We start from the raw sequence: 21,214 nt of genomic DNA, 5'->3' as shown, positions 1-21,214 counted from the left end.
CGTTGCTGTCGCCTGCTCCAGGCGCTCGTCCACCGCCCGCAGACGGCCTGTCACATCCTCAATGGTGAGGGTGGACAAGTCCAGCATCGTCTCTATGGAGAGAGCGATCTGAATATACTTGGTCGGAACGGAGTGGAGGTACTTGGAAACCGTCACCTCTTCGTCGATGGTGACGCCATGGCCCTTCAGCTTGCTGATGAGCGTCTGTAGGCGGAGGGAGAAGTCCTTCACCGTTTCACCATCCTTGAACTTGAGGAGAGCGTACTCCTGCTTCAGAAGCTGGGCCATCGCCTTCTTTGCGCGGTCGGAACCGACGCGCATTGCCACAATAGCCTCCCACGCCTCCTTAGCCGAGCTCTTCGTCCCCAATGGCTCCCTGTACTCCGCCGGTACAGCAGCGAGGATAGCCTCCAGCGCTGACATGTCATCCTCCTCATTGTCGGTGCCCTTATCAACAGCATTCCAGAGCCGTCGGGCTCTGAGCTTGACCTTCATGGTCACCGACCACTCTCCATAGTTGGTGCGAGTCAGCGTCGGCCAACTGGTGCCGCTGACCTCCCGCACCGTGCGAACAACGACCTTCCCTCGTGGCTGGGCAGCCACAGCAGTGCCACTGCTGTCGTCCAACTCTGAATCGCCCGTCATCGCCATCGATTAGAATGGCGACGGCACTCGTATGGCTCCGATACCACTTGTTGGCCCACAGTATCACCGGCTCAGGCGAGTGAACCACTCAGCCTATCTTGCCGAGCACCCGCTAGTGTTGCCGAGCACCCACTAGCCGTGCCGACCACGAGTAAGCGTTGTCCGTGCCACGCACTACGACCAAGGCTAGAAGAAGGAGGGAGAACAGAGCAAGCACGCATAATACAAGACACCAGCGTTGGCTGAAGCCCTGTCTGTGTGATGGCAAATCTGAACTCTCTTTACTGAGTTGCCGTGATGGTCTATTTATACAACTCTATCTATCTAGTCCTAGTACAGCCCACATGCTGTAACAGTAACTAGATAACATACAGGGCTGACTCTGCGCCAGCCACTGCATGGCTACAGTGCTGCAGGTGAGCCGTGCGGCGCCTGCACATGCAGAGGCTACAGTATCACAGCAGGGGGCCAGTTCGGCGCCGCCTTCCCTTCCTGAAGGCGTCATTGGAGCACTCCTGCTGCCGTGCTTCCCTGCCTGGAGTTCCTCCTCGCTGTGCTATGCCTAATTGTGCTTCACGCTAATCTTTGCTTTGGTTTGTCCAGTAGTTGGTTGGTGTTTGCCGCAGTTAATTGCTTCTATGTAGCGGATGCTTTGCCGCTATCGCTCTTCTTGGACGGATGCTTTGCCGTCATGTTGCTCGGGCGGTTGCCTTGCCGTCAGTGTCGCTCCGGTCTCCCCTCTCAGATAGACACTTTGCTGCTGTGAGCGTGATGGCCCCCCACTTGCGGTTGCTTTGCCGCGTTGATGGTCGTCGTCTTTGGTGGATGCTTTGCCACCGTGCTGCACTTTCTGACGGATGCTTTGCCGTCGTGGTCTCTTCTCTAACGGATGCTTTGCCGCTGTTGTCGTACTGGTGCCCATGACGGATGCTTTGCCGCTGAGGTTGACTGGCATTTCCATGGGCGGATGCTTTGCCGCCTCTGTTGTTGGAAGCTTCATCGCCTCTGCGGTTTCACTACACTAGTGGCTACCATTATGTTGTCTTCATGTATTAGGCTCAGTCGGTTGGGGTTTTGAGGTGGAGGGTCCCCCTCTTGTTTTCTTGCTGTTTGTTTTTGCCTGTGGGATTTCGTTGGTAATCAAGGATTACTTGCGAGTCATATGTATCATCTTTGTAACATTTGGTTAACTTTCCTCTTAATGAAAAATGGACTGAACACCCGATCGCGAGAAAAAAAAAACATGTTTGTCGCCTTGAAATTTAGGCTCCTGAAATATAGTAAAAATCTAATAAGATCATTACTGCATGGAGTTAATAACTGCAGCATCATATATAGACTCTGAATGCACTTGCGTTTGGGTGGCTGTGGTCCGTAGATCGAATAGCTTCAGTTCTAACCTGCAGACTAAACTTGAAGGCCGGTCAGAAACTGTGAATGCATTTGTGACGGGTGGATGGATGGATGCTCACAGTCGCAGCAGGTGCCTGTTGGATTGGACGCTGGAAATTCAAGGCAGCTATAGACCATAGATGTACCACAGCAGTATACAGGGACGTTGCGGCAGCAGGGCAGGAAGACGGTAGGCGGAGGACCAGCCATTGATGACTGAAAGGGAGCTTTTAGCCCATCTCTGTCCGGCCTCCGGCGCCAGTTGCAGTTAGCATGAATGGTGGCAGGGTAGGTGGTCCGGTCACCGGTGGACCGTGGACATGCAGAGGAGATGACACAGGACAGACAGGATCACACACAGGACCAAGTGACCAACCATGCTCACTTTTACTCTACTTGGGGACCCTGCTATGCTAAGGCAAGGCACGGCACGGCACGCAGAATTGCACCAAACCAGTGGCTGTTTCTACCGTCTCACAAACCACGGAGCCATTTCAGCTTTTTTTTGTCTTAAAGTTAATGGAACAAGTTTCAGGCTTTCGGCTTAATTAATAATAGAAAAGCATCAGATGTCTATTGTTACAAACACAACAATATACTGTAACAACATGCCGATTAATCCTACATAACAACCTGTTTTAAACACCACATAAAAATGTTAGTTGTAAAGGTTTCTTTTTCATATGCCAAATTTCTTACTTGGCTTTGTTTAAACTATCGTTCACAAGGTGCTTATGAATTGAATATGTAAACAGAGAAAGATCAAGCTCGAGTCTATTTCCTTGCTGTTGTCCTGCTGATGTTCATCATCTTTTCTTTCTTTCTTTTAGACGATTTTAATAAAAACTACGTATCTAGAAAAGGTGAAAACGACTTGCAATGTAAACAGAGGGAATATATTAGTGTAAGACAGGAATTATTTGTGAATCGACAGCAACAGGCCTGTCAACTTTTTTGTTTTTGTTTTGAGAATCAATAGGCCTGTCAACTATCCCGGGCTCATCAATGTTCCGATCACTTCTTGGGCCTCCATGCTCAAATGTGAGTGAGAGAGAGGAGTTCAAGAAGCTCTGCCAAGTACGCAGCCCATAAGCCCACTGAAGCGCTGCAAGTGAATCCGCGGCCACTGGCCACTGGCCACCGTCCCCGGAAACGAACGCTCGAAATATCGAGGCTGACGCATCCGCTGGCTGAGACTCACTGAGAGCCTCTAGAAATCACGCGACGCGACCGACCACCATGGCCACCGCCGCCGCCGCCGCGCTCCTCCTCTCGCCGCGGCTTGTGTCGCTCCCACCTCACCCGAGCCTCGCCCCCGGCTGCACCAAGAGACCAACGTCTTACCCCCTCGGCCGCCGCGGCGCGAGGCTCTGGGTCTTCGGGGATGGGTCCGGCGCGGGGCTGACCCCCGACCAGACCACGGTCTACAACGGCGCCTACGGGCCCTGGACCGTGGAGGACTCCGACGTCCGCGAGGTGCTGCTTTACCGGTCGGGGCTGGTGACGGCGGCGGCGTCCTTCGTGGCCGCGGCCTCCGCGGCGTTCCTGCCGGAGGGCAACCCCGGCGCCGGCGCCGGCGCGGACGACCTCCTGTACGCCGCCGGCGCCTCGGGGCTGGGCCTGTCGCTGCTCCTCATCCACATCTACGTTACCCCGATCAAGCGCTTCCTCCAGGCGCTGTGGGCCGTCGGGGTGCTCGGCTCCGTCGGGACCTACCTCGTCGCCGCCCGCCCGCTGGACGAGGGCCTCGTGCAGTACGTGCTGGACCACCCCGCTGCGCTGTGGTTCGTCGGCCCCACGTTTGCCGCGCTCACTGGCCTCGTCTTCAAGGAAGGTACGCAAATGCGGCGTGTGCTGATTATCAGAATATCAGTGTGTATCTCTCTGATTAGATTTCAGCTCATCCATTGCATTTTTTCTGTCATTTGTTTCCTACCCGATCACATATACAGTGATGTGAAGACTGCACAAGCAATGGCCATGCTCATGATAGTCCAATTTGCTAAAACCTTGCACATTGTAGTATTGTCCAATTTGTCAATCATGTTCACAGGTCTCTGCTATGGAAAATTGGAAGCTGGCATCTTAACGTTTGTTATCCCTGGTCATTTGGTAAGTTACAAACCATTGAGATTTATCTCCTCAAAGCCTCATATTGTTGGTATCTGTTGCACTCATCTTACAAAGAATCTTGGTGATCACATTCTATGCGCAGTCTGGTTTAATGGATAACGGCACAAAGACAGCCCTTTTATGAGTGTGGATGCTTCTTTTCACGGTTTTTGCAGCTAGAAAGTTTCAGCAGCCCATCAAGGTAAAATCTCTCCCAATGATTCGCATGTACCCTCCATTTGTAGCTGATATTCTGCTTCTTGATTCAAATCTGACAATTTCATTCTTCACCATTCAGGACGACATTGGGGACAAATCTGTTTTCATGTTCAACGCACTCCCTGAAGAGGAAAAGAACGCTTTGATCCAGAAACTCGAGAGGCAAAAGGCACAGCAGCAGTTTGAGTAGACATTACTTGTCTTGATGTAGCCAATAGTTTGTCCATGAAAGTTTATAGCTGATGTATATGATAGTTCTGAAAATTGAAAAAATACATCAAGGCATATGAAGATGAGAATATTGTAATCGAGATGTAATTACAAATCTGTTAGATCACAGGTAAGTTGTAATTACAAATATATAACAGTTTTGTTGTTATAGTCTATATGTAAATATTTCAGTTTGTTGAGCTCTCGAGCCATAATCGAGTAAATGCAAAATTCATCACTGAATGGATGAGATGGAGGTTGAGGAAACAGAAAAGTTATCTGCTGACCACAAGCCTATGAACTTGCATATCATGAGGAAAGCGACCTGATAATGGTCACAGAAACAGAAGATCACATTCGCTTACATATCATGAGCAACCTGATAATGGTCCATCCGCTGAGTTCAGTCTAAAACTACAAACTTTATCACCACCCAGAGGGCGCAAGCAATTCTCTTATAACTTTCACATACAATACAACTCAACATATAATAAGCTTGGGAGTGCCTTGACCAAGTGGCAGATCCCCAAGACATTGGCTACTACTTGGTAGCACCCAATCACACGGTAAACGATTGCATACCATGCAAACAGTTCCTGGTAAGCTCTTAAAACATCAAGGAATTTGCTCAGGGCCCTGGGTGACCTAAATAAATAGCTACGAATCGCCATTTAACTTATCAATGGTACATAAATCTGAGAATGCAGTTGCAGAGTCGACTAGTTTGCATAGATAGCGCCATTTGAGTTCAGAGAGGCGCCGTTCTGGGGAACATCAGCTCCCTCTACTTCCGACAAGAAGCCATTCTCAAAGAATGCCGAATGGAGGGCTTGTACACACTGTTTTGCCTCACTGTCATTGACTACTAAGGAAATGTTCACCTGCATGAGTACATAATAAGTATTACTGCAAAAAAAAGGACAGACCCAGTGCCGGAGGCTCCCACATGAGTGGGGTCTGGGGAAAGGATAAACCGAAGCCTTTCCCCCGCAAAATTTGCGGAGAGGCTGCTTCGAACCCACGACCTGGTGACTCAGTGAGACAGCTCTCACCACTGCACCAGGCCTGCCCTTCAATAAGTATTACTGCACCATCTGGAAATTGCATAAAAACTTGTTTTATGTTTTGTAAGAGGGGGTGGATACCTTGGACGCCCCTTGTGAGATCATCTGGACATTAACACCATTTCTTCGTAGAACATTGAATGCCTGGCATGCAGCAAAAGTGTCAGACATTCATGTTTTGGTGTCCATTCTCCAGAATAAAAAGCATGACCTAGCATGGAAGTTCAGAATCACAAGATGTCATGTTACTAGTAGTATCATTAGGAGCTCTGACCTTTTCAAGAATCAATGATGATCTCTGTACATTCCCTATCAGTGAGATGATCGATCTACGCTGGAGCAGATGAACAACAGAAAATTTTTCAAGCTCTTCAACAACATGATCAAGTTCCTGCCACATCATTGTAAAAAAAAAGAATCAGGAGGGCAGTAAAAAAATTACTGAAAATTTGCCAGGTTAAACCTGCAAAGTAAAACCACGAGAAGCAAATCCAGGAAAAGAATTCAATATATTATCTGTTCTGTAAGTTTAACATGCACCTAAAAGGTTATGTGGGTTATCAACTGCCGCAAGAATCCATAGATCAAAACACATAGTTACAAAATGTGTAATTTAATACTAAGCAATTCAAAATTCCAAGCTTAATCATAACATTGAACAGAGATGATAACACATGCAGAGTGAAACATTTGGTAACTGGATGTTATTGGAGGTACTGGCTTTGTTTGCTGAAAGTTGAACTAAAAATATTTCCTCACTCAGATGCTTACCTGCTGGATCAATTCACGGCTCCATAGTTTTGATGGATCTAGAGTTAACGAGATGCTGACTTCACTAGTAGCCACAACGTCAACAGAGATGCCCAAATCTTCAAATATTGAGAAGACCTGCACATGTACATAAAAATATGATCAAGCTAACAAAAAGGTATAATGTAAACAAACAAACAAATGAGTCACGTCAGTTGCTTCATGTACCTTTGCTAAAAACCCGTACTGGCCAAGCATCCGTGTGCTCACTATATCCAGCATGGTAACATTTGATTTCAACACAATGCTGGTCAATATGCTCTGCAAAAATAATGTAGCTCTGGCTATTTCAAGGAACTCAGCAAAGCAGTAATGAGATATTGCACAGGAAAGAATCATAATCTACTAACACAACAAACCTTGCTCATATCTCTGGATTTAGTGATGACAGTACCAGGTGCATGACGATTGTACGAGTTCTTAACTCTCACTGGTATATCACCATCCCTAGCCGGTCGCATTGATTGGGGATGCAAAACCTACCAAAAGACAAGTACCAGAAGTTATAATAAGAACAAATTTATTGGTTGTTATAAAATTTCTGCCAAAACAACTGACCTCCTAAACCAAAAACAAAAAGGAAAAACAAAGGCCAACGAGAATGACCATGTAAACTAAACTTAATCTTCTGGTTTACAAATTAAGTTCTGAGGTGCAACAGGTAACATTTTATTTGATCAACAAATCATAACTAAAAACAATGAAATACCTGTGCCCCAAAGTAGGCAAGCTCAGCAGCCTCATCAAAAGTCAAGTAGGGCACGGGTATAGCATTTGCATAAATATTAGGATCACACGTCAACACACCATCTACATCCTTCCAGACCTATAAAAAAACAGTAGCGGAGTTACAGGGGACTTTTAGTTTTCAAAAAGAACGAAACAACTTAAGTCTTTAACAACAGAGCCTGTAAGTCACAAGCAAGTTGGGGTAGGCTAGAGATGAAAGTATGAAACCCAACATGATACACCAAGGGAAAAATTATTCAAAAGCATAAAAAGATAGCAACGACAATATTATTTGAGGATCTAAAGCATTGAACAACTTATTGATTCGTAAAATGCTAATAAACCTGAAACATGCACAAATATTTATATGCATTATCTAAGGATCTGAAACTGGAACACTGAAAAAATGAAAACAAACCTGAATTTCTCTTAGTCCCAAGGCTTTGCCAATGGTTGTAGCTGTCAAGTCACTACCACCCCTGCCTAAAGTGGTGACAGCACATGATTTACATCCCTGAAATTGACGCGCATCATTACGAATCCAAACAAAGTAAACTTGACACCATCAACAGAAATAATGTAGAAGTACATACCTTCCCAAGAAAACCAGTGACTATAGGAATAGCAGGGTCATCCATCCAGTCTCCATGTAGCCTCTTCGCAACAGCAGGATAAGTGACTTCAAGAATATCCGCATTTGTGAAATCATCAGTGGTTATAAAGCCAATATCAAATGCATCATACTGCCAAAAACAACAACAATTAGTTTATGATATTGTTGGATTGAAGTTGGTGTTTTTATTTGTCAAAGACAGAGGGGAATCCATCTGATCTTAGCACCATGAAGAGATGGTTTATGTGTAATATTAATAAGAAATATTGCCCAAAAATTGAAGGCACCCACATGCAGTAATATGCCAGGACAGATTTAAGTGTGCTATTAAATACGAGGGGCATATTTACTCTTAACTGTGCCCTTGTTTGGATCAAAAGCTGACTTCCCTCCTTAGTCCAAGAAAGTTAGGTTAAACAAAGACTACTTTTCTTCCCGGAGTGGCCGGTGGGCGGAGTACATGTTTTGGCACTATCCAGGTTCCAGACATAGGAGACCATCTTCTGTGGACTAGTTGCATTCTCACTTATTCTACCACAGGTTGGAATTGATTATTTGACTAGAATCCAAACTTTCAGTTCAAAATTTAATTCTAGGTAACCCTTATGTGTTGCTTGTGCTAAATGACCTTGGGAAAAAAAAAACTATCTGCTTCCAACAGATAAAATAATAAACATTAAATAATAGTATGTGCGTATAGAAGCATAGCATTTGACTCACCTGCCGTGCCTTTTTACCAAGTTTATGCAAATATGCAGCAAATATTCTTGTAGACATACATTCACCAAAGGAAACAAGATAATCTCTTGTCCTCAGAGTCAGCTCTTTCATCATAGCAACTCCTTTAAGAAGTTGCTCCAATTCATCCAATAAACCTGTTGAAATAAAACATTGACGGAGGCAATGTTTGAGTAGTGCTTCTGAAACTGAAAGATACTTTGATCGGAAGATAAATAAGTGCTAAAAGGAGAATTAGCCAAAGAAAAAGTAACACAATTATGGACGGCAGTTAAACTACTAAAGCATAAGTTGTCACAGTTCACAGTGGTATTACAGCTTAGCATCCACTCTGTCATTTCTGCTTTGCTGGCTAAAGTAACAGGTATATAGACTGGTAGCATAGCAATAAATTACTTAACAAGTGCGAGGACTGGCAAATAGTTAAACCGAGAAGGTAAATTGAGCTGCTATAAGATAAACAGAGTGTCCCTGTTGTGCACACAATAGAACGGCGGCTGGTGGCAAGGTGCATGCGGAAAATGGTTTGTATTGCTGACAGAGTGACAGTGACTGCAAGGCCTTTCACCACCATACATACACAAATTAAAAGAAAATCATGTGATGCGCGTTCAACTTCCACCAGGAATTATTATTCAGACAAAGCGGAGAAAACTTTTGCACATCAAAAAGAACGATGTCCCTTTGTATGGCTAACGAAAACATTCCTGATAGAGCAAGAGGAATAGCTGAGGCGTACCGAGCAGAGTGGAGGAAACAATAACATACCTGAAACAATTGACCTATCTAACCCGAGCTCATCAACCGTCCTGGTGGGAACAAAACAACGCATGGTCAGGTCCAGATGCTCGAGCACATGGCAACACGATCAATCAAAGGCAGCCAAAAAGCAAAGCGAGACACACCTTACATGCAGGTCCTTGATGACGGCGAGCTCAGGGATTTCGGACGCCTTGGGAGCGCCGCAGCTCACCGCCTTCTCTCCGGCCTAAACAATCAACGGAACAGGCACGCGCATTTAGCTTTTTAGCTAGCACTACAAGCCAAACAATCCGACGGCCGGCCACCGAGGCCGAGAGCTAGAAATGGGCAGTACCAGGAGGAGGTTATTGGTGGTCTTCCCCATGGCGGAGAGGACGACGACGGGCGTCTCGTCGGGGAAGCTAAGGATGAGGTCGGCCACCTCCCGCATCCGCTCGGCCGACGCGAGCGAGGAGCCGCCGAACTTCATGACGACGGTGAACCCCGCCTGGGCATTCCTTCCCGCCGCCCCCGCCGCGGCCTCCTCCGTCCTGAGGACAGCCGGGGCGGCGCCCGTCTCGCAGCGCACCGCCAGACCCCTCCTTCGCCTCCAGCATTGCGCTCCCAGCCTCGCGCTCGCGCAGACCGAGTACCGCTCCCTCCCGAGCTTGGAGGCGGCCACGGGCGCGTCCAGAGACTCCCGCGTGACTCCAGGGAACCGCAGCACCACCGCCATCGGGGGTCGGTCGGTCCAGAGTCCTGTGAATTCTCCGGTGCGGGAGCAGGCGAGCGCGCGGCGAGGCTGGGCTCTGGTTCGAATCGAACGGGAAGCGAAGAGGAGGTGAGGTGGTGGCGGCGAGACGGGGAAGCGGGATGCGGGGGACGGGGCGCTTTATATAGCCGGCGTGGAAACGGACGGCGCGGCGGGGTGGGCAGTTGGGTCAGCCGCCCAACGGACGGCGCGGATCAAACACCGGGGGCGCGTGGGGCCCCCGGGTAGGTTGACGTTGACCCCACCAGTGGACGGAGGGACGCAGAAAAATGAAGAAGCGAGCGGGCGGTAGCGGACGCGGGTGGGCCCCGCATGGAACTGACGCTGCTGAACCTGGACTGGTGGTGCGCGCGGATGATCCCAATCGCAGCCAGCGGATTCTTCTGGCTTTTTTCCGCCTTTTTCTTGAGGGTGACGTCGACGCTAACAATTATGAAATGAAGTGAGTGGAGTTCGTGAGTACGAGTAATACCAAAGCATTTTGTGTTGGGAATCGCTGGAGCCCTGGACGTTCGCCGAACGGCCTAGCAGAATGGTCCATTAGAAAACACCATCATGCGACCTCGGCTTCCATCGCTAGCCCGTCCGTCCACGCCTGCCGTTGCTGCACGCGTGCGTCTGTTCCTCGTCCCGCCCCGCACAGTACCCCGCCCACGTCCGCCTTGCCCCGCGCCGGCCGCTCCTTCCCCCCCGACCCCTCGTCTCTCTCCGCATGGGCTAGACCCGGGAGATGGGATGAGGACGAGCACGCCCTCTCCGCAGGACCCAGCGCGTGCCGCGCCCCCCATCTGACGGCCCCTGGCTCGCCGCGCCCCTCTCTCGCGCCGGACCATCCCCCATGACTCTCTGAACATACATCTGAAACACGAAACACTTACGACATGAAAACACTTAAATGCAACATATGTCTGAAGCAGATGAAACATTTGAAACATATGCAACATGTGTGTGAAACATATGCAACATCCAGATAAAACACTTTAAACTTGCAACGTGGAAACACTTATTGCAACATAAGACTGAAATAACTGAAACATTTTGAACATACTCTTGCAACATATGGTGAAACATATGCAACATCTAGATCAAAAAACGCTTGCACATACGTCTGAAACAGATGATATTTTGAACAAACGCTTGCCGCATGCCTTTAGAACACTTGCAACATATGCAACATCCCGATCTACTTTTATAACATCCATATGAAACACTTGCAACATACCACTGATAACATTTGAAACCCTTAAAACATACATTTACAATATAGGGGGGGAGAGGCCAATGCCGGTTAATTCTGGCCTCAGAGTGGGAGCTGGCACCCAGCGGCAGCGCGCGAGCACCACCAGTACAGGCCGTGCTCGTGGGTGCCCTTGGCTCGGTGGAGACTGACCTGAGGCGTGCGATGGCACCACCAGCACCCCGCAGAGGTGGGTGGCGTGCCCAACGGCGGGAGGGGAGGGGGGTTGGCGACGGGTGGGACTGCGGTAGCAAGGAGCGAGAGCCATGGGTGGGGGCCGCAATGGGCAGGAGCGAGCAGCGAGCAGTGCAGGATGAGTGCGCATGGGGGAGATGGTCGCAAGTCGCAACCAATACGAAGTGGGACAGGATGACGACCGCTTGGCGCTATGAAGCATGCGTTGGACGAGCGAGTATGAAGATATTTTTGAGAGAGATGGGGGAGACGAGGCAAGCTTGTTGGGCCGGTAGCGCGCGCAAGCCCAGGAAGCAGCGTCCGATCGGACGGACGCCCGACCCTGAGCATTACTGATTTTGTGTTTGTTAGCTTAGTGCTCGCATCAATGTCACAAAGTGTCTGGGAATTGCAAATAGTAACTCATCTTCAGCCTCATGAGTACTCCTACTATCGATGTTTCGAACCACCGGCTAGTAAATTTGTATCTGCGCGTCTTGCCCGGATGGTGTGCTCGGAGGACACAAGGTGTCGAATACCGTGAGAAGGGGTACCCTAAGCAAGAACCAAAAAACGACCGCTTAGACTTCGTAAAGATCGAAACCAGCTAAACACCGCTGGCCTCGGCCGATTCTCCGACTCGCCCGAGGCCCCCTCACCGCTGACCTCGGGCGATCCCCCACCGAAGGCCTCGGCCGACCCCCTCCCGTCGCAGGCCTCGACCGGGCCGCCGACCCTCCGTCTCGCGCGAGGCGGGCTCGGCAGCACTCTGCTGCCTCTTCCTTCACCCATCCCTCTGACAAAACGTCGTGTCGCATTAACTCAGCCAACTGCTGCCCCTGACGTCGGCCGCATGCTCGACACAGTACAGCAGAATGGTCGACGGGACAGGAGGCAGGACTGGGCAGGGGTTACCCGCCACTGTGCCAACCACTATGCACATGGTTGATGCCCATGCCTCACTGTGCTGCCGACTCCTGCTCCGAAAACAACGCAGCATGGGGAGCCATGTCTGTGATACTGTGGCCTCGGAATCAGTACCCAGGACCAATAAATCCCTCCAAGGCCTCGGCAGTTTGCTTCAGGGGCTCGGCAGCTTGAGGATCCATGTCCGCCGAGCCCCCACGATGGCTCGGCCTCGGCATCTGCAGAGCCACGGCCTCGGCATCTGTAGAGCCACGGCTCCCTACGACGTCATCGCACGATGACCAGCACGTCGGCGCCCTGCCATCCACGACGGGACTGTGCAGGGGTTACCAGCTACAGTGCTGCCTAAACTCCTGCACCAAGGACGAACACGACGTGGGGAGTCAGAACTGGGTTCCTGTGACCTCTGACCTCGGGACCAGCGAACTGACCGAGTTCCGCCTCGCCCGAGACTCCCGGTAGGGCCTCGGGCGAGCTAGCCATGCTCCGCCTCGTTCGAGGCTGGGCTCGTCCTGCAACCTCGTCGCCTCCGCCTCAAAAGTCGCTCTAGCGGGCTGTCGCATCCAATCAATGCGCCCAGCTGCACCCACTACATAAGCCACGATCGGTAGTGTGCCACGACAGGAGCGACGGGACAACGGTCAAATCGCCTTTTTACCATCCCTTACTGATAATACAGGGTACCATATCCTGTAGATGCACGTTCCGCACTATTCCGCCTAGATCAACTACGACGATGACCGCCAAGACCCCGCATCGCCACCTGCAAAGGCCTCAGCGCAGCGGGTCTCGGCCTCAGCCACCAGGTCTCGGCACTTCACCAAGTCAACGAAAGTACAGGAGCGCAGCATGTCGTCGGCCTGCAGACCATACTGACTACACCAACGGGAACTCCCACGACGCCGCGCTACTCCGGGGAGCAGAATACGTCAGCAAATAGTAAACTTCTCATGTACTTCTGGCTTCCTCCTTGTGGCTATAAAAGGAGGTAGCCGGTACCATTTCTGGGGGAGGGCAACAAACGGAAAGACGAACACCCAATAGAACTACACGCTTCCACGCTGCTTAAGAACAACGCCTCAAGCAGCCCGCACCACCTCCGCCGAGACCTGGGGCTAGCTCCCTCTCTCACCTAGCTTGTAACCCCCTACTACGAGCACTCCGGTGCAAGGAATACAAGATCGGTCTCTTAGACTGGACGTAGGGCCTCGATTGCCTGAACCAGTATAAACCTTGTGTCTCTTTGTATCACCATCCGGTTCGGGAGCACGCAGCACAAATTCACTAGTCGGTTGGTTGAGGACCCCCCGGTTCCAAAACACCGACACAAGGATTTATACTGGTTCAGGTGGAATGTCCCTACGTCCAGTGTGCTGCTGCTCATGTTACCGACACTGGTTTATAGTAGGGGTCACAAACGGGCGAGAGAGGAAGAAGGTCCCAAGTCTCAGATGAAAAGATCGAATGGAGTCATGTCTTGCTGAGCTCGTTCAGCTGTGTGTTCGTTTCCTCTTTTTTCCTCTCTTGGGGCGTCCTACTTCCCCTTTTATAGGTAAAGAGTAAGGCGCAGGTTACAGAGAGAATGAAGGAGAAAAGCGAGGGAGAAGAAGGCCTCTAGGGCCGCTGAGTCCTTCTTCTCCTTCAGGCGGGTCCCACCGACGCTGTAGATGGTGACGAGGGCGGCTCCACGTTGGGCTCCTGTTCACCACTGGTGCCATGCCCTGCCATCATCAGTTGGTCGTGGCGTCCCATCCTGTCCCAACGGACGGTGTGGTCACGGTTGGCGATGTGAACCCCCGAGCATGGCCTGACGTGGCCATGGGTCACGTCGAGACGCGCCTGCTTCCTACCCGGTGTAAGAAGTTTGACCCCGGGGTCGTACCTTCTAACATATAGTGGTTGGAGATGGTATGGGTCCCCATCGGACGAGACGGAGCCCGCACCCCAGGGGTCGAGCGAGACAACTCTCGTTCCCTTAGAGTTGAGCGATATAGAGCTTGTGCCCTTAGGACCGGGCGAGACGGCTCCTATACCCTTAGGGTCAGGCGACACGGGGCTCGTGCCCAAGGGGTCAGGCGAGACGGAACCCATACCCTTAGGGTTGGGTGACACGGGGCCCGTGCATGAGGGGTCGGGTGACATGGGACCCGTGCCCTCAGGGTTGGGAGAAATGGAGACCGTCCCTTCGAGGTCGGTCGAGGCTAAAACACGTCCTTGATTATCTAGGTGAGTCATCATCCGCGATCCTTAGATCCCCTCTTCGGGTATCCCTAATACTAATACCTGACAGTAGCCCCCGATCCTACAAAGGAGTAGGATACTCCTTCATAGTCTTTTTTGGATAGAGAGACTTTGAGGGCTTCGATCTTCTGCTGCCCACGGGATGCCTTGGTGGGCTACGACTCTCTTTTGTTGTGATCGGACTCCTTGGGAACATGTAGCTGCAGGATTCGGGGGCCTGGAAGAGATTTCTCTTGATTCCGATCCCACCCTAGGATCCGATAGATCCGTCATCATCATGTGACCACGTATTCGGTCTCCTTGCAAGTCCAACTTCCCTTGAGCCTCCGCGCGTAGTAGGGGTCCGGTCGAGGGGTTGGCTCGTCTTGCGATCATCCTCCCTGAAGTGTTTTTTCAATAAAATAGAGGGGCTAACCCGTGCCATGTTTTCCTCGCTAGATGAATCATGGTGCTCGGTGAGCTGTTAATGGGCTAGTCCAAGTGGGTCCCTGGCTTCCCATTCGTAGGGGTCTAGCTTGGGTCAGCTGGTGACTGACTCTAGATTCTTAGCGGCTAATCCATATAGTTCTTGGGTCTGTTCGACCGGTCCCAAGGGCTTGCTGCCTTTCTTCAAGGAAAACCCATGGACTATGAACCGACCAAGACTCGAACATGGGTTGGGATGCTTGCGGTGCTCATGCACCCAAGTACTGGCCGCTAGTGGGCCCATCCCTTTCCACCCCTCACTCTAAGGGTGCCCCGGAGCGGTTGCGAACCCAACGGTGGGCCAACCTTTCAACTCCTAGGCCTGAATAGGCCGTGGGAGCATTTTTAGCTCCGTATCCCTCCTTACCTGTGGCGGTTCTCAGCCCACCGATTAGGGCAAACCATCATCTAGCGCGTCCTTCAAGGGAGCGGCCAGAGGTGGCATGCACATGTTTCTTGGAGAGGCGACATGATGCGACGCGGCGAGCGTGTAGATCTAGGCGGACGGTTTGCCTTCTCACTTCCCCCTGCCTTATAAATAGCGGCCTCCCCCTTCACATTTTGGCACGCTAAACTGCAGCATTGCCTTCTCCGCCTTTTCGCCGCTGTTGTTCGGATCTGCTGCCCTTGCTAATCCACTGCCAGCATCGAGATCCATAGACTTTGGTTCTCCGTCATCGCCAAAGAGCCCTTTCTCCTCCCATGGAGATGTGGTATCGCTCCTACATCACCCACACGTGCATGGATGGCCTCATCAAGCGTGGTCTTCTCTACGGGAGAACCGATGTGGCAGAGTGGCTCGTGCTCGGTCACAAGGATGCGCTGGTGCCGCTCGATGGCTATGTCGTGTCCTTCATGCCCTTCCATGAGCGCGGACTCGCAATTCCTCCCCATTCGTTCTTCTGAGGACTGCTACACCACTATCAGATTGAGCTACAACATCTAAACTCCAACGGGATGTAGCACATCCCGACCTTTATCGTGTTGTGTGAGGGATACCTGGGGATCAAACCCCACTTCGAACTGTGGAGGTACTTCTTCTCTGTTTCCCTGCACAAGAAGAGGGATAGAGCTGGGGACCTATTGGTGCCGATGGGCTACGCAAGCATCCACCTCTGGGGGTAGCGATCTACCATGTACATGCCCTGTCAGCTATCGAGGCCCAACAAGGGGTGGCATGCGCAGTGGTTCTATGTGAAGAACGACGCCGCCGCCCCCCTTGCCGGATTTCACTGGATGCCTCATCGAAGTAGCGCCGTTGGTGGGGATCTCTTAAGAAGGAGAAGAAGAGGATGCGCGATATCCTTGATGCCATCGCATTCCTGAAGAACCATGGACTTGTGTGGGGGGCGATGTCATCAGGGCATATCACGCAAGGAGGGTGGCGCCGCTGATGGCGTGCGCCCTCCCGCTGTATGGGATGACGCCCGGCATATCAAGGAGGCTATAGAGGAGTCCAACACTGTGTTCTCGATCTCAGGACATCCTGTGATGCGGCCAGACATGGGCTTCATCGAGCTACCGATGGGTTTGGGATTTCGGGCCTTCGCCGCGCCGCTGCCGGAGCATACGACCATGAGGGTGGCGAACCGTGCCACATATGAGTGGAGGAAGAAGGATAAGGATGACAAGGAGGCAAGGTAGTGGGCAAAGCAGCGAGCGAGGATGAACCAAGGAAAGCAGCGGCAGGGTTCAGAGGTGGAAGAGGAAGAAGAAGAAGAAAAAGGTGACATATCTATGTCACCCGTCCAATGGGACGACCAGGGCGGCGGGGACGAGGATCCATCTCTGCCGTAGGTGGGGCCTTTCCCATGGCATGCTCTAGGGCAGGAGGGGGAGGATGCACCCCTAGAGCTGGTGGAATCAAGCCGCCCCACTACGTCAGAGCCTCCCGCAGTGCCCCTAGAGTTGGCGGGGACCAACCGCTCTGCTCCATCCAGACCCTATGAGTAGAGGGAGGGCTCAAAGCAGCAATATACTGATAAGGAGTAGCCAAGGTTGGGTGGGCTAGCCCCAAAACATCCTCGCCCGTTAGTGTTAGGGTGAGTCAATAGTTTTTTCATCCTTTTGTTGCAACAAATTTTTGCCCTAAACTGACCATCGTGTCCTTTGCAGCGTCGGAGGTCATGGGACTCTCCTGAGGCTTGTGTTGAAGAAGAGCCTCCTCCGATAGATGTGCTAGGAGCCGATTGGTGCCACACTGGAGGTGAGCGGGAGTGGCGCTAGGGCGGCCACGATATCAACCGGGGAGGCGCAGCCGATGGCTGCGTCCATAGGAGAGCAGACGGAGAGAGTGCATCTAGAGCGCCCGTGGCAGGTGTGACATGGCCGAGTGTGGCCATGACATCTCAGGTAGAGGTAGCGCAGTTGGAGCCATCATCCGTGTGGGTGGGCATGCCTATGGTGGGGCATACAGAAGAGCACACCCGAGGCATCCTTAACGGATGTGGCGATGGGGCCGTCCTCTGCATCCACATCACCCGCCCCTTCTACTGCTGGAGGGTTCACTCCGGTGGAGTTGCTGCCGCAAGAGGGGTTAGCGCTGCTTGGGATTGGCGTGGAGCCATCTCGATCTCTGGTCCGGGTGGTTGCCCTTGACGACACAGCAGAGGAGAGGGAATGGGGGAGCGTCCACATGGAGGTTGGGACTACGGTTCGCGCCCTAACCACCATGCCAAGCTCGATGCGCAACATTATCGCCCTGGTTGGCCAGGTTTGATATGACCGTGCTTCCAACCCTCATTTTCCCTTTTCGCACCTCTAAGTCTTGTCTCCTCCATAGTCCCTTATGGTCCATAGCTAGGAGAAGTCCCAATTCCTCACTAAGGAGACATGGCAGAGTGAGGGGCTGGCCGCACAGCTCGTCAGGAGGTGGCTAAGCTTGCCTCCACTGCCCGAGAGTTGGTCGACCTTCGAGTTAGGGAGAAGGACGCTCATGATGATGCCCATGAGGCCGAAGAGAAGCTCACGGCCCTGATCGAGAGGGCACACATGGATGCCATGGAGGCTGAGCGACTACAGAAGGAGTGGGATGATTTGCTTTAGGCCATAGAGGGACTCCTCACGGAGCGTGACTTGGTTTGCTAGGAGCGCGCCGATGCCCAATAGTAGACTAGGTGAGCTTGAGGGGGAGAGGGACCTAAAGGTTACGGTCAAGGGCATGTCCGCTAGACTTGCTGCGGAGGTCTGTCAGCGCCAGGAAGAGGTCCGGCGCCTAGAGGCCAAGGTGACCCAACATCATGATGAGGTGCACAGGCTTCGGGCGGACGTGGACGGTAAGCCTCTAGTTTCTCTTGTTGTCTTTCTCCCTAGAATCCATGGTAGGCCTTTTGACACGGTCAGTATGTGACTTGGATAGGTCTCGATGACAAGCTTGGGGCGGAGGTGATGAAGAGCCATGGCCTAGAGAAGGAGCTCGATGAGGTGAAGGCCTCCCTCTTGAAAGAGAGTGATGAGCATGATGCCATGTGCATCGCCGTCTAGCCGGTCTTTGACAACCTCGAACTGGCCCAGAGGCAGAGACAAGTTTGTACATGGTTCGCGCCGTCCGAATTACGGATCGAGCATGTGAGGTCACGAGGGAGGCGCTTCGCTTTGGCATTCACCGATCGTTCGCAATCACTCATTCTCATTATGAGAACATCGATCTAGGAATGATGAGCCAAGGCTTCGCGCCCATCTACACCAATGCCGAGCTAGAGGACATCAAGAAGGAGGTGGCTCCTCTAGCTCAGGACTTATCTACCAAGATAGAGGATGAGATCATCCCCCCAAGAAATTAATTACTCAGATAGGCTAGACGGCGAACTTGTAATAAGTGGATAAGTTCTTAACTTTTGTTATGGCCAAATAGACTTTTGGCTCTTCTCCCTTTTTGTATAAAAGGGGTAATGCGTTTTGACCCTTTCCATTGTTAAGGTTGTAAAGCTCGAGGTGCGAGCAAAAAAACTCTGATCACGTTGGTGAGCAAAAACGCCATAGCCACTAGGGCGTAGGTTTCTTGCAGTCCGACCAGTTTTACTTAGCTTTTGTTTCCGCAACCCTTGCTTCTAGGTCTTAAGGTGAGAAAGGGTTGGGCACAGAGAATATTTTCTAAATAGGTATGCTCTTATCAGTCTTCGAGGGAGGCCCGACCCCTTGTTGTTGCTGAGGTCAGGCATTACTAAAGATCGATGAGATGATAGCGAAACCGATAAGAGAAAGCGTTTTTTATTTCAGAAAAGTCATTCTTAATTTTCATAAGTATGCACATAGATTAGGGGTAAAAGCGACGTAGCTACTTGATGTTCCAGGCGTGGACGAAGACTTCACCATCGATGGTCTTGAGCTTGTAGGTGCCCAGTCAGAGCACCTCCACGATGACGTATGGTCCCTCCCATAGCGGAGAGAGCTTGTGGCGGTTCTTGTTGCTCTGGACGAGGTGGAGCACCAAGTCTCTAATGTTGAAGGCCTGACCCCACACCCGACGACTGTGGTATCAACGCAACGCTTGCTGGTACTTGGCTGAGTAGACGAGGGTAACGTCGCGCACTTCATCAAGCTGATCCGTGGTGTCTTTGAGGGATGCCTCGACTCCCTGCTCGTTGTACACCCTCACCCTCGGTGCTCCATAGTCGAGGTCGGTCGAGAGGATGGCCTTAGAACCGTAGACCATGAAGAAGGATCTATAGCCGGTGGCCCAACTAGGGGTCATCCTCAAGCTCCAGAGCACTGCGAGGAGCTTTGCGACCCATCATCCACCAAACTTGTTCAACTAGTTGAAGATCCTAGGCTTGAGGCCATGTAGGACCATGTCATTCGTGTGCTCGACCTACCCATTCGTGTGGGGGTGCACCACGGTGGCCCAATCGACGTGGATGTGGTATTCATCGCAGAATTGGAGAAACTTTTTCCTAGTGAATTGCGTGTCGTTGTCCGTGATAATGGAATTCAGGACTCCAAAGAGATGGACAATGTCAAGGAAGAACAACACGGCTTGCTCGGACTTGATCATGGAGATCGGTTGAGCCTCTATCCACTTTATAAACTTGTCTATAATGACAAGCAAGTGCGTATAGCCCCCGGGCGCTCTCTTAAGAGGTCCGACCATGTTGAGCCCCTAGACCACGAATGGCCACGTGATAGGGATCATTTGGAGTGCTTGGGCCGGTAGGTAGTGAAAGGATCAAGATGCCCAAGAGGGGGCATGAATTGGGCTAATTCTAAAATTCTTTGCAATAATTAAATCCTACACTTAGCCCACTTCACCCCTTGTGCCTAGAAAGTGATTCTATTGATCTACCGCACAAAAGTTTAGCATCCTAAGTTCCAATCCTACTCTAGCTTGGCAATTCTAAGAATGTAAGGACAAGAAATGAATTGCTCAAATGTAAATGCTTAAAGTAAAGAGAGGAGAAGGAACACGACGATGTTTTGCTGAGGTATCGGAGAGTCGCCACTCCCCACTAGTCCTTGTTGGAGCACCCGCGCAAGGGTGTAGCTCCCCCTTGATCTGCGCAAGGATCAAGTGCTCTTTACAGACTGATTCTTAGACACTCTATCGCGGTGAATCACCCACAACTGCTCACAACTTGAGTTGGGTTATCCACAAGCTTCGTCGGATGATCACCAAACTCTCGATCACCATCAAGCTATCTAGGTGATGGCGATCACCAAGAGTAACAAGCATGAACTCTCACTTGACCACAACAAGCCTAATGAGAAGGGTGGATTCATCAAATTCTACATCATATGTTTCTTCAACCAAGCCGATGACATAATTAAATACTCTATATGCTTTGGACTTTGATGAGTAACCAACAAGAAAACCAATATCACAACATCTTTGAAACTTCCCTAGGTGTTGTCGCTTCTTGTAGATGTAGCATTTGCAACCAAACACCCTAAAGAAGAAGATGTCCGGCTTCTTCCCATTGAGCAACTCATAAGGTGTCTTGCTAAGAAACTTTTGAAGGAATATACGGTTGGATGTATAACATGTGGTGTTGATAGCTTCCGCCCATAGAGCTTCGGGTGTGTTGTACTCATCAAGCATTGTTCTTGCAAGTGTAATGAGTGTCCAGTTCTTTCTCTCTACTACACCATTTTATTGAGGAGTGTATGTTGCGGAGACCTCATGCTTGATT

General features: G+C 50.9%; 2 protein-coding genes across 4 annotated transcripts; one reads left to right on the top strand and one right to left on the bottom strand.

The window, feature by feature from the left end:
- The first annotated feature begins 3,139 nt into the window (after positions 1-3,139).
- On the top strand, positions 3,140-4,778 carry LOC136516915 (uncharacterized). Of its 2 annotated transcripts, XM_066510417.1 has the most exons (4): positions 3,146-3,871; positions 4,091-4,149; positions 4,253-4,351; positions 4,448-4,778. In XM_066510417.1, the coding sequence occupies exons 1-3, from the start codon at positions 3,277-3,279 to the stop codon at positions 4,292-4,294; spliced, it is 696 nt and encodes a 231-aa protein (XP_066366514.1). In that variant the 5' UTR covers positions 3,146-3,276; the 3' UTR covers positions 4,295-4,351; positions 4,448-4,778. The 2 variants fall into 2 exon arrangements, with proteins under 2 accessions (XP_066366515.1, XP_066366514.1); XM_066510418.1 differs by lacking the exons at positions 4,253-4,351; positions 4,448-4,778 and having other exon boundaries at positions 3,140-3,871; positions 3,990-4,126.
- Positions 4,779-4,892: 114 nt separating this feature from the next.
- Positions 4,893-10,158, bottom strand: LOC136516913 (aspartokinase 1, chloroplastic-like). 2 transcript variants are annotated; one of them, XM_066510415.1, is made up of 13 exons: positions 9,629-10,158; positions 9,438-9,520; positions 9,301-9,341; positions 8,515-8,669; positions 7,775-7,924; positions 7,600-7,695; positions 7,162-7,278; positions 6,812-6,931; positions 6,621-6,713; positions 6,414-6,530; positions 5,917-6,033; positions 5,724-5,786; positions 4,893-5,459 (listed from the first exon to the last, which is right to left on the bottom strand). In XM_066510415.1, the coding sequence occupies exons 1-13, from the start codon at positions 10,007-10,009 to the stop codon at positions 5,298-5,300; spliced, it is 1,695 nt and encodes a 564-aa protein (XP_066366512.1). In that variant the 5' UTR covers positions 10,010-10,158; the 3' UTR covers positions 4,893-5,297. The 2 variants fall into 2 exon arrangements, with proteins under 2 accessions (XP_066366512.1, XP_066366513.1); XM_066510416.1 differs by lacking the exon at positions 7,162-7,278.
- Positions 10,159-21,214: the final 11,056 nt, after the last annotated feature.

Source organism: Miscanthus floridulus, chromosome 17 (assembly GCF_019320115.1).
Source record: "Miscanthus floridulus cultivar M001 chromosome 17, ASM1932011v1, whole genome shotgun sequence".
NCBI lineage: Eukaryota > Viridiplantae > Streptophyta > Magnoliopsida > Poales > Poaceae > Miscanthus > Miscanthus floridulus.
This window is presented reverse-complemented; position numbering and strand designations above follow the sequence as displayed.

What these genes read in the sequence shown, in the direction of transcription:
- LOC136516915 (XM_066510417.1), top strand. Translation starts at nt 3,277, where the DNA reads ATGGCCACCGCCGCCGCCGCCGCGCTCCTCCTCTCGCCGCGGCTTGTG. An exon ending in TGGCCTCGTCTTCAAGGAAG is followed by an intron (nt 3,872 to 4,090) that starts GTACGCAAATGC and finishes TCATGTTCACAG; the next exon opens with GTCTCTGCTATGGAAAATTG. An exon ending in TTGTTATCCCTGGTCATTTG is followed by an intron (nt 4,150 to 4,252) that starts GTAAGTTACAAA and finishes TTCTATGCGCAG; the next exon opens with TCTGGTTTAATGGATAACGG.
- LOC136516913 (XM_066510415.1), bottom strand. Translation starts at nt 10,009, where the DNA reads ATGGCGGTGGTGCTGCGGTTCCCTGGAGTCACGCGGGAGTCTCTGGAC. An exon ending in TGGGACTAAGAGAAATTCAG is followed by an intron (nt 7,279 to 7,599) that starts GTTTGTTTTCAT and finishes GTTTTTTTATAG; the next exon opens with GTCTGGAAGGATGTAGATGG. An exon ending in TTGCCTACTTTGGGGCACAG is followed by an intron (nt 6,932 to 7,161) that starts GTATTTCATTGT and finishes GTCTTTTGGTAG; the next exon opens with GTTTTGCATCCCCAATCAAT.